This window comes from Moschus berezovskii, chromosome 1 (genome assembly GCF_049115385.1).
Source record: "Moschus berezovskii isolate FMDL1 chromosome 1, NW_MosBer_1.0, whole genome shotgun sequence".
Lineage (NCBI taxonomy): Eukaryota > Metazoa > Chordata > Mammalia > Artiodactyla > Moschidae > Moschus > Moschus berezovskii.
Genome location: NC_142460.1, coordinates 106153143 through 106166040, shown reverse-complemented (window position 1 = coordinate 106166040; position 12898 = coordinate 106153143). Strand labels below are relative to the sequence as shown.

The 12898-nt window shown below is 35.0% G+C and overlaps 1 protein-coding gene across 2 annotated transcripts in view; it reads right to left on the bottom strand.

The window, feature by feature from the left end:
• Nucleotides 1-318: 318 nt before the first annotated feature.
• DCUN1D1 (defective in cullin neddylation 1 domain containing 1) overlaps nucleotides 319-12898 on the bottom strand; it is a 29129-nt gene continuing 16549 nt past the window's right edge. For both annotated transcript variants that reach the window (XM_055409793.2, XM_055409775.2), the window contains exons 5-7: nucleotides 3984-4066; nucleotides 3636-3732; nucleotides 319-2340 (exon numbers count right to left, since the gene is read on the bottom strand). In XM_055409793.2, the coding sequence (XP_055265768.1) occupies nucleotides 2261-2340; nucleotides 3636-3732; nucleotides 3984-4066 (260 nt within the window). In that variant the 3' untranslated portion in view covers nucleotides 319-2260. The remainder of the gene's footprint in view (nucleotides 2341-3635; nucleotides 3733-3983; nucleotides 4067-12898) is intronic.

Below are 12898 nucleotides of genomic sequence, written 5' to 3'. Positions count from 1 at the left end.
AAATCACACCACATTAAATCAGTCTTCTCTTTTAGGCCCTAGTAATAGTATTGTTTAATTCTAAGATGCCATCATAGAGTTAACAACCTTAACTTTTATGCTACATAATTATATTCAAAGCTTTATGTATTGTTTTGTTTATAATTACACAGTAATTATAAATGTTTAGTACCAAACTGATGACAAACACTATTTTGTTGAAAAGGTCTTGCATTTAAAAGGAAAAGTCTGTAAAACCCAAGGCACTAGGCCACGAACCAATATCAGACTTATATGAAAAACAATTTATATTGGGGAAAAAAAGCTAATCGGATCTCATTTCAAAACACAGCATACTGGAATTAATTAATCAATTCAAAAACAATACCGTAACTCAAAATCTTTAAGACAGGAAACAAAATAGTACATATATATATATATATCTTTTTAAAATATTTCATAATTGAAGTTCCTCTTAATATTTACAAATATGAAATCAGGAAATACTGAAAGCAGCAGGATTCTTTTTTCTTTTTTTTTTTTAAATAACCAATTCCAGTAACCTGAATAGAAATTTTCAAAATTTTCTTTTGACAGAATCTTATTTTTGAATTAAAGTTATGATTAGAATATTAATATCTAAGGGAAGAGCTTTCTAGTCAATTTCAAAATCAAGTAAATAAAGAGTAGTTTTAATATATCAGTTTCTTAAAATCATTTCCACATCTACATTATAATGTACTGCCTTTCTGAAGTACATTCCTTTGATAATTTCAACATTAGACCTTACAGAGTGCCTGGATACACCAAGCAAAATCTACTCCTGCTAAAAACCAGTCATCCAATCTCTGAAGTTTTACGTTTTTTAAACCGGCCTTAAAGAAACGATTAAAAAAGCAGTAAACCCTTCTTCACATGTCAAGAAGTGAACAGAGAAATGAGCATTTTCAGCATGAAAGCAGTTCACGGGTCTTGTAATAAAAAAAAAAAAAATAGATACAAGATACAGTTCTGCTTTAATGTGAAAACTGAGCTAATCTGAGTGAAATAAAACATAGTAGAAACTAAATAATTTATGAAAATAGAAGCCAGATTTGTATTTTGCATGAAGTACATGCTTGCTTGAAAATATTTGCTCCTCAAGTATTTGGCAACCACAGTGATTAGCAGTTAAAACAATTTCAACAAAATAAGAAGTCATCAAAAATGGACTATTTGTCTGAAAGAGCAGTACCTATAAGAATTGAACTTCATGGCTCATTACAACCATTTTCAAAATTTAATTCCTACTTCTTCTTATAAATTAAGAGAATTTCATTTGTGTTCCATAGTGTGCTGACAAAAACAAAAAAAAACAAAAATAAACCCTCATGCCTAAATTTAGAATATTGTATTATGTAGCAATCTAAAACATTCAAACAAATTAAATAGTTTAACTTACTCAACAGGCATATAAGCATTTCAAAATCATAATGAAATCCAATTATGAGGTGCATAATGTAGACGGGAGTAGAATCTAACATTATGCAGATGTTTTTCTAAATAAAAGCCCCTGTAAGACAACTATATATAAACATGGGTAAGATAAGTGCAGACTAGTTCTGTGGAACCTTTTGAAATCGAGGGTCTAAAACACAATAAAATTTTGGGTAGGCACACCAAATTATCCTAAAAATTTTTCACGTTGGTTATTTTGACTTTTTTTCATCAGATACTCTACTCACATTAACAATACATGTAATATGCCAGAAAAAAAAAAAAAATCCCCCCATACCAAAACACCATTCCAGATCCGGTACACTTAAATATATCACTCTCACTGGAAGTGCTATCAGCATAGTCTTTGCAACTAGCCCAAAGCATATATTTAAGAAGTTTTTATAAACTGTGATGTTCATATGTTTAATTCTTATGCCAAACTTGTTTTCTGATGAAGACAGCATTGTGCTTTATGCAAGAATGGAAACTTCAAAATAATCACCATAAAGCTTCTAAGACTTATGGGAGAATAAACTAGGATGGTCCACAGATATAAGATGAAATCCACAATGTTGGAATAATAAATGTTTAGAGCGGCCCAGACTAGAAGACAAGCCCAAACCACCATTAGAAGAATGAAATACGATATGGTCCAAGATGTATCCTTAAAGTTTTGTCTCAACCCTCAGTCTGAATTGTGAGGATTGATCTTCAGTTCAGTCCAGCCAGCAGAAATTGACTGTGCAATTTTCCGTTGTATTTATTGTACAGACTATGTACATTCTAGAAGGTTCCTTCAGTGCTACACTGTTGTACTTTTTGTCCCAGCAATTTGAGGGCGTGCAAATTCCACAAAGTCATCAATAAGAACAGGCCATGCTCCTGTGGGGGGAGATATGTGAGAAAGGAAAGAAACAAAAGCAGAAATAAGGCTAGTATTTTAATAGAATCCTTTTTTTTTTTTAATATCTTCCCTATAATTGTTAAAGTATATCATTATAAATATCCCCACTGATAAGACCTCCAAATTTCTAGCTCTTTGGAGTTTCTAACTAGAATATTCCCCACATTTTCTCTTTTCTATTACTCCAACACGTGATCATTCTCTGAATGATAAAAAATAACTCCTGGTAATTAGTAATATATAGTTTTCTGAAGGCCACTGAAGTAATCTGGTCAAATCCGGCCTTGATATGATGACATGTTGCCAGTGCTGAAAGCATATTAGGTTGGAGTTAACCTTTTTCTGCATTTTAGGGCAATCTTACAAAGGAAATTTAAATCAAGGATCAGACACTAACATATTTCATGATAATAAATTACTAAAGGATTTTAAATGATATATATGCATGCTCTATACATGCTTCTATGGCAACTTCCAAATCAGCAAGTTCTCCACTTTTGCATAAAGCCTAACAGAAAGCACAATCATCAATTATCTGTCATTTCTCAATTCTTAAAGAAAACAATACATGACAATGAAAACAAAGATAAGGAAATAACATTATCTGTGGTTAGGTTAAATAGTTCAGGACACTTTTAAGGAGACCAAGGTTACTAAAGATTTTTCAAAGAATACCTGTCTATTCAAAAATATCAAAATACATCTTGCTAATTCTCAAGGGGAACTAGGTAAGTACGTGTGAAGAAATCAAAGTAAACTACTACCAGTTCCAGAAAACAAAAATATCCTGATAGTGGATGGCAGGGTTACCTTTCTCTATACATGAAGAAACAGCAGAAAAGTGTTTAATCAGTGAATATTTACTGAATGCCAACAGTGCTACAGTAGGAAAATAAAGTCCATTTCCATGTGTCCTAAGTCACAAAACTCAAGGAGTTTACAATCAAGTTCACAGACAAAACAGACAACAATAAAAAAATAAATACAAGTACTCTAAAAGTACATTACGAAAAGAGTAAGTTCCTAAAGTAGACTGAAAATCTAAAACATGAATGAAAATCACTCATGTCTTTCTGGAAGACATGAATACAGAATTGGTATTTAAGGAAACAATACAGACTGGTAAAAGAGGATGAAGGCATTTTCTACACTCAGAAGAGCACAAATAAAAGCTCAGAAGAGGGAAATCTAAGAAAACAGAAGTAGACAAGAAGTTCCAAGGTGTATGATTACAGATATTTTTAAAGAATTGGTAGAGCAAAACGTTCATTACCTTCTTCATCATAATTAGACATGTCATCTGCAATCATTGTACTGAAGTCTAAAAGAAGATTCCAAGTATCTTTTGGTATTGATCGTTTATGATGTTCCTATTAAGGAAAAAAAAAAAGAAGAAGAAGCATCCAAATCACTAAAAAGAGTCTCAAAAAAAAAAACAGTCCAGAAGATGCTGAATACAAGAATGCAAAACAACCTATGTAATAAAATTCTGGAAATCAAATTTCTCGTTCTATGTCCATTACATGCTCTGAAATGAATTAGGCATCTTTTAAAATGTTAATTTATCTTCAAACAAAGCAAAAATTTAGAAAACACCAAATCACAGAAAACATGAACTTACCAACAAAAATTTATTCCATAAGTCTAAGAATTTAAATCTTCCATTAAGCACTAAATTCCAGTAGGCAATGGCCATTTCTAGATCTGTAATATTAAAAATAAATTATGTACTTCAAATGCCAAGAATATTTGTCCCTGAAAAAAAACACCAAGTAAGACAAAGATAGCCTTAAAAAATAAAATAAAAGGCTTGTGTCCTGAATACTTACATAATGAAAATTTCCTATAGAGTTAAGTCCAAGTTTTATATCCTGCTTCCATCACCAATGCATGGTTCCTTCAGGACAATAAGGATATCACTTACCTCATTAGTGGTTTCTGAGGTTTAAATGAGATAATGCAGGTAAGCATGTTTGACTATGTCATAAGTATTGAAATGTTAATGTACACCAGACCTCAGCCCTTTTGACATTTTGGACCAGATCATTTTTGTTGCAGGAGGCTGTCTTATGCATTACAGCATTAGCAGTATCCCTGGCCTCTACCCACTAGATGCCAGTAGCAGTTTCCTATCCCCAAAGGTGACAAACAAAAATATCTCCACATATTGCCAAAGGTCCCCTGGGATGCAAAACTGCCCCCAGATGAAAATCACCAATGTACATGAATAAGGTGTAACACAAAGAGTTGCTATCCACAATCCTAATTAATCTTACACTCCAAGTTGTTGGCTCACTGATCCTGACCTCAAGGAGACCATTAAGAATACTGATTAAAAATTTTAAATTAATAATAAACTAAGATCTGTCTTTTTAAAAGTTTGATGAAGAGGATATAAATGACTATTTAACTGGAGCAGAGAAGGGTAAAGAAGCAGTATTACCGCATGACAAAATATAGAGGAACTAAAGTAGTTATGTCAAGCTTTTATGAGTAAATTTACATTTCCAGGTCAGGAAAAATCCCATCCCAGGTAACTTAAAAGTTATTATGATATGATCTCCAAACTACTCTGAATAATCTAAAGAATCATGAGAGACTAAGACTCCAAAAAAAGGCTCACATCCTACCTGAAAGAAAAACATAATAGGACATAAGGCAAAAAATCTCCCATCTTCACTAGATCCTAAGCTCTTCAAGGATAGGGACTACATATCCCCAAACTAGCATTGAAACACACAGCATGCATTCAGAAACTGCTGAATGAACAAGCTTCCTACAGTTCTATTTACAAATATGTACTCACCTCCAAATCCATCATTATGTCTTCCCTCAAACTCAATGGAAAAGGTGCCTCTTCTTTTCTATCCAAGGTTAAGCCCCTAACACCATTACTCTGGATCCAATATGCCATCCTGTCCCTTAGTTTACAGATTAGTTTTCTTCTCTCCTTGTATCCTCAACTTTGCCCTGTCTTCTGGCTTCACCCTCCACAAAGGAACATACTCAAGTTATCAACCATCTTTTAAAAAAACTTTCTTTCTTATATCTCTCCATCCCCTTACTAGTTACCTTTTCTCCTACCCTTCACAGATCATCTTCAAACAGTACAGAGTCCACTTTTATTTTTAATGTGCTCATGAAAATATGTCTGAAAGTTCAGATCCCCACGTTTTATGAGAATTAGAAACAGGACATCAGTCCCTAATCACAAAACCTTTTTAATCTTTGCCATCTTTAAATCTCTACACCAAATATTCCTTCCAGGTTCTTTAATTTTATTATTTTCCTTACCAATCAAACATAGAGCATACCAATCAAAGCATAGAGATAACATGCAGTAAAACTGCTGTTATTAACCTGTCTAGTAGGATTTGCTATTAGCATGTTTAATATCCTTCTTCACTTGAAATGCATTAGATTTATGAAAACTAAGCTTATTACTGTGTTAGCATGTTTCCTTTTTAATTTTTAGAACATAAGAATAAGAAACAATGAAATATTCAAGTAATTGTAAATGCTTCAGTTCAGCTGCTCAGTCGTGTCCGACTCTCCGCGACCCCATGAATCACAGCACGCCAGGCCTCCCTGTCCATCACCAATTCCCGGAGTTCACTCAAACTCATGTCCACAGAGTCGGTGATGCCATCCAGCCATCTCATTCTCTGTCGTCCCCTTCTCCTCCCGCCCCCAACCTTTCCCAGCATCAGAGTCTTTTCCAGTGATAGACACCTATAAATGCCCATTTCTCAGCTGATATACTAATCTAAGAATCTTACAAGAGTAGAAGTATATATGCATGATGTTTGAAAGTTCAGGTTGAAAAAGAAGAGAACTTTTTGTAATCTACATTCATTGTCCAATTTCTTTACCCCCCCGACACTTTAATTCTATAAACTAGTGTCCACCTTCTTCACTCACCCCACTTAAAGTAATTTCTGAAGGGTCACCAAGCCCTTCTTGGTTGCCAAATAAACTTTAATATCCTTAATTTACTTGGCTCTCTGCCATATTTGACAAAATTGAGCACATCTCCTGGATGGAACTATCACTTCTTTTAGCTTTAACGGTAACACTCTACTGATTTTCCTCTGTCCTTTCTGGCTTTATTTTCTTTTACTTCTCTTCCTTCATTCATCCATTAAATGTTGATGTTCTGTAGCACTGAATGTCAGTAATAACCACTTCTACTTCTCTCAGATTTTTCAAACCTTTACCTTGTTTCAAGTTGTATGTTCAACCATCTCTGCTGCTGCTGCTGCTAAGCTCTAACAAGTCCTAAAATCTGAAACTTCTCTCTATATATTCTTGGTTCTTACATCTAACTGCCTAAGGATATCTTCAACTGGATATCCACAAACAACTCAAATTCAACAGGACTCAAACTCAATTCAGTATCTTACTTCTACAGATCTACCACTTCCTTCTCTTTTTAATGAATGTTATCACTCTACAGTGTTTCTCAGTGAAACACAATTTTTCATTGTGAGGAACAGTCCTATGCACTGCAGGTCCTTGAGCCCCCTAATCCTGAAGGAAACCCTGTCATTATAACAATACCAAAAATACCCCTCGCGCATTTCCAAATATCGCCAAATGGGGGTTAATACTAACTTCCTCATCACACTTTCAAACAAAGCTTTCTCATTTTGGCTTCTAAGTACCTTTTAAATATCTCTCTCTTCTTCATCCCCACTTTCAGGGCCTATGCCAGGGTCCTTTTCATTTCTAGCTTCATAGCCAAATTTCTCTTCCTCTAGTTCTGCCTCTACTCCTTTTAAAGGACCACACTGCTTTCAGATGGACCTTGCAGGCATACAAATTTGGTTTCACTTCCATGTTAAGAGTCTTCAGTGATTAAAACAACGAGATACCACTACACACCTTTTGGAATGCTCAAAATCCAAAACACTGATGAACTCAAATGCTGGCAAGGATATGAAGCAAAAGGAACTCTCAGTCACTGCTGGTGAGAATGCAAAATAGTACAGCCACTTTGGAATAGTTTGACAGTTTCTTACAAAACTAAACATAACGCTTACCATATGATCCAGCAATCACACTCCTGGTATTTTCCCAAATGAACTGAAAACTTGTATCCACACAAAACCCTGTACATGAATGCTTACAGCAGCTTATTCATAACTGCCAAAACTTGGAGGCAACCAACATATCCTTTAGTAGGTACACATATAAACTGTGGTACATCCAGACGAAGGAAAATTATTCAGTGCTAAAATGAAATGAGCTATCAAACCACAAAAAAATATGGAAGAAAACAAATTCATAATAATGCTATTAAGTGAAAGAAGTCAATGTGCAAAGGTTACACACTGTATGATTCCAACTAAAAAAAGGCAAAACTTTGGAGATAGTAAAAAGATCAGTGGTTGCCAGCAGTTAGGAGGGAGGAAAGGATGAATGGAAGAGCACATTCAGAATTATTTCAAGAAGAGTGAAACTTTTCTGTATGATGCTATAATGGTAGACACATGTCCCTATACATTTGTCCAAATTCACAGAACGTACAATATCGAGAGTGAACCCTAGGGTAGGAATAAATTAGGGGTTTGGGATTAAAATATACACACTGTTATATATGCAGTAGAGAACCAACGAGGACCTAGTGTATAGCAAAGTGTATATCTTATAATCTATAATGAAAACAAGTGTGTGTATAAATACACACACACATATATATCTGAATCACTTCACTGTACATCTGAAATTAACACAACATGTAAATCAATTATATTTCAATAAAATTTTTGGAAAGAAAAAGAGTGAACCCTACTGTAAAATTAAAGTTTGGATGATAATGATGTGCCAATGTAGGTACACCTGTAATAAACGTACCACTCTGGTAAGGATGTGATAACGGGGAGGTATGTGTATGTGGGGGAATGAGATAATTGGGAGATCTCTGTATCTTCTGCTCAATTTTGCTGTAAATCTAAAGCAATTCAAGAAATAAAATCTATTAACTTTTAAAAAATCTGCAATGTCTCCCACTGCCTTCAGATAAAATCTACATTTCTAGTCAAATGGATTTACTTGCAGTTTCTCAAAGGTGCTGTCTCTCACCTCCAAGAAATTGAACTTGCTAATCTTTCCACATTCAAGATGGCTTTTCTTTTGGTTTTGAAATAATATATTCATTCTTCAAGGATCAAAAATTATAATCTTTGTGAAGACTTTGCAAACTCACCCAGACAGACAAAGATGCTCCTAACTCCATGCTCTCAGAGTAAGCAGTCAATAAATGTTTTTGGATGAAACAGGAATACTCAAATATTAATAAATTTTTATTAGGAGCTGAAACACAGAAGATTAAATTTTACAGGAATAAAATGTCAATTGCCACAAGCATGTGAAAAACTGCCTGCCCTTTAGGGACTTCCCTGGTGGTCCACTGGTTAGGCCCTATCTGTCTGGGCCCTGGGTTCAATCCCTGATTAGGAAACTAAAATCCCATAAGCTGCACAGTGCAGCCATTAAAAAAAAAAGAAAAGCTGCCCTTTAGTCAGAAATGTCTGAATGACAGAGAGAACAGCTCAGCTAGAGAGAAGTGGTTTAATGTAGTAGTTTAGCATCTTAAATCTCAACTCTTCCCCTAATTAAGCAGCCCTGGGCAACTAAGCTCACCTCTCTGTAATTCAGTTTAAAATAAAGATAATAGCACCTACCCTCATGAGACTATTGTAAGAATTAAACGAGAGAATACACAAAAAGTATTAGAACAATCTGGTAAATAATATGTTCTTACTATTACTATTGTTTGAGTTATTTTTGAAATTATTATTATAGATTCTGAAGCAGTATGGGAAAGAAAACAAACTCAATAATGTAACAAGAAGCAACAGCAGCAATTAGAATAAACAGAAGGGTACCACAGAGGGAAAGAGACACAAGAAAGTCATAGTAATAGTATTACCTAAAACTGAGATACTTGCAGAATGAAGCCTAAGCCCTTATAATAAAATTAAAAATGCAAACGGAGGTAATCCCAGTGTCACTCTTTCACAGAAAATCAACAAGGGCTATGTGCTGTTTCATAAAAGATGATCATCTGAGTGCCAGACAAAAATGGACATGAATTGATACTGAATCTAAACACAGTCCCCTCCCCTAAAGGGAAACAAAATGTTGCCAACTCACTAGGGAGCATGAATGGTGATTTAAAATCCTATTCAAAAAGTCTTAATTTACCTAGAAATATCTAAATTAGCACAACATAATACAATAAAAAGAGCAAAAAATGTGGAGTCATAAAATCTGAGGTTCAGTCCCAATTCTAACAACTCTAAAGTTATGTGACCTTAAAAGTCAGCCTCCCTGATCATGAGCTTCCTTATCTTAATGACAAAGAGGTTGTTTTACTTAGCTCAAAGTGTTGTTAAGAGAACCAAATGGGATTGCGTAAATAAAAATACACATTAAAAAACTCTATAAAAACTATTTCTAAATATTAAATGTTTAATAATGTTAAAAATTTCTAAATTCTAGCTGAACCACAACAGTTTATAAGAAAATAACCTGTAGACTTTAATAAGTTCAGGATGACCCTAAAAATAATATGGCTGTTAAAAAACAAAAGCTATTTTTGGACAAATTAATAGAATGAACAGTCTTGCAAAAAATAACAGACCCATGGTGTTCTACATTAAACAGCCTCCTTCTGGAGTATTATATTCAGCTTTAAGAATTCTATTTTGAGAGAAACCAACAAACTGGAAATGTTATCTAAGGGTGACAGCAACAGGAATAACAAAGGTCTTCTCAGATGAAGAATAGTTTGGAATTCTGACTTGAAAAAAATGAGAAAGGATAAATGAGAAAAATCTTGAAAGGGTTAGCCTTCCTTGTGCTGCTGCAGAGGACAAATAAGAACAGTGGTAAAAGTTATAAAGACAAAGATGTCATAAGGAAAACTAACAATAGTATTCTGTGATAAGAATGAATCACTTTCTAAAATGACATGTGTTCAATCCCCACCCTGTATGTTCAAACATAAAAGCTAAATGAGCATCAGGTATATATGCTACATTGCATAGGTTAGATTTAACACAGTACTTATGAAATCCCTTTCAAATTTAAGATTCACCACGGCAGGTGACTGAAGCAGACAGTGACAAAGTAAGTATCCTATCCTCGTGTCATAAGAAATAAGGCTACAGAAAATGAGAAAATGTGGGAAACACCAGCTCTCATTATAGCTAGCAAAGCTATTTATAAATAAGCCACAATGCTGTCACTGTCACTCTCTGCCAATTGTCTTGGGCCTCAACTCTTCTACGATCTCCTAATTCCTTTCTGCCAAATGTTATATAGTAAGAGCCCTGTAAACCCTGAGAAACGCTGTCAAGAAAACAACTTTCTTTTTAATTAACTTCAACTAAGCAAGTCATTACATTTCCTGACACCTAACATCAGTGCAAAAACAAAAAGAGAAATTATGATTTGTCTTTTATTACGTTTTTTTTAATTAAGACTTTTTAGTCTTAGGTTTATGGAAGAACTGAGCAAAAAGTACAGAGTTCCCATATATCTTTACCCCACGCATGTACACTATGTCACTTCAGTCATGTCCAACCCTTTGAGACTCTATGGACTGTAGCCAGTCAGGCTCCTCTGTCCATGAGATTCTCCAGGCAAAAATACTGGAGAAGGTTGCCATTTCCTCCTCCAGGGAATCTTCCTGATCCAGGGATTGAACACAAGTCTCTTGTCTCCTGTCAAGAGGGTTCTTTATCACTTGTGCCATGCTACTACCTCCTCCCATTTTTAAGATACTGCTTTGTGTTGTGCTTAGTCCTTCAGTCACATCCAACTCTTTGCAACCCCATGGACTATAGCCCGCCAGGCTCCTCTGTCCATGGGGATTCTCCAGGCAAGAACACTGGAGTTGGTTCCCATGCCCTCCTCCAGGGGATCCTCCCAACCCAGGGATCAAAGGAAGGTCTCCCTCATTGCAGGCTGATTCTTTTAACGTATGAGCCACCAAAGAAGTCCAAGAATACTGGAGCGGGTTGCCTATCTCATCTCTAGAGGACCTTCCAGACCCAGGAATTGAACCAGGGTCTCCTGCACTGCAGGCAGATTCTTTACCAGCTGAGATACCAGGGAAGCCTTTAGTATATTTCTTATAATTGATGAGCCAATATTATTAGCAAAGTGTATTATTTTATATTAGGGCTCACTTTGTGCTGTACATTCTACAGTTTGGAGCTTTTTTAAAACAACTTTTAAATTGTGGCTAGATACACATAAAATTTATAATCTTAAGCATTTTTCAGTGTATAGTTCAGAAATGTGAGTTACATTCCCACTACTATGCAATGAATCTCCAGAACTCTTAACCTTAGAAAACAGAAACTCTACAATGTTACTTTTTTCTTAAGCTCAATACTTACTACAGAATAAAACAATTTTAAAATCTAATTCTTCAGTATACTTTTCTCAACTTTTTCTGTAATCTAAAATTCCAATATACCATCATATTAATATACCCAACAGCTACAAAAATGTCAATTTTATCTTTGCCAAATACAATAAAAACTAAGACTCAATATCAAAACTACATAGTCACCCAAAAATATCATTTATACTGTGCTCTAGTGAGAGGTAGAGATATAACAAAGCAATATGTCAGCCCCATTTAAATCAACATCTGATATTCACAACATTTTCTCTATTCGTATCAAAATATTGTGCTACATTTCTGAACACAACAGAAATAATTATTTCAGTACATACATGTAAATTCAAATGCTTCAATCGACTTTTATTTGTGGGAAGATAAGAGGAGACTAGAAAAAATAATCCAGTTAAGAGGTGGCCACAGATACAAGACAGAGAAATTAACACTGGGTACCCCAGCTTATTTTGTCTGCAAAGTGAGGACTTTTCCTGGAAGAATAAAATCCAACTGAAATTAACTGAAAACATGACTTCATCATTCCAAATTTGCTTAATAGATATTTTGTAAATCCTTAATTCAGTCACATTTAGTCACTCTTTGGGCCAATTCTCCAGTACAAATGTTGTACATTCGCCCCTTCCACTAGCTTTCAGTCACGTCCTGTGTGTGCATGCTAGGTCGCTTCAGTCAAGTTCGAGTCTTTGTGACTGTGGACCGTAGCCAGCCAGGCTCCCCTATCCATGGGATTCTCCAGACAAGAATACTGGAGTAGGTTGTAGGGCCCTCCTCCAGGGAATCTTCCCAACCCAGGGATCAAACTCGCACCTCTCCTATACTGGCACACGGGTTCTTCACCACTAATGCTACCTGGGAAGCTTTCAGTCACGTCCTCAGTCTAATTCCATAATCCTTTTCTCATTTTCTCTCGCTGATCTAAAATATAAAGAATGATTAGTACAAGAGGCCCCTATTAGCCTCTCCAATTACCTTACCTTCAAAATCAAAAAACAAACTCACTTCCATCATTTAACGTGCTGTGCCTCCGTTTCTTCATCTGCCAAATAAGGATAAGTATCTAGCACTCTATGAGTGGCACATGGTAGCTAGTGAATTAT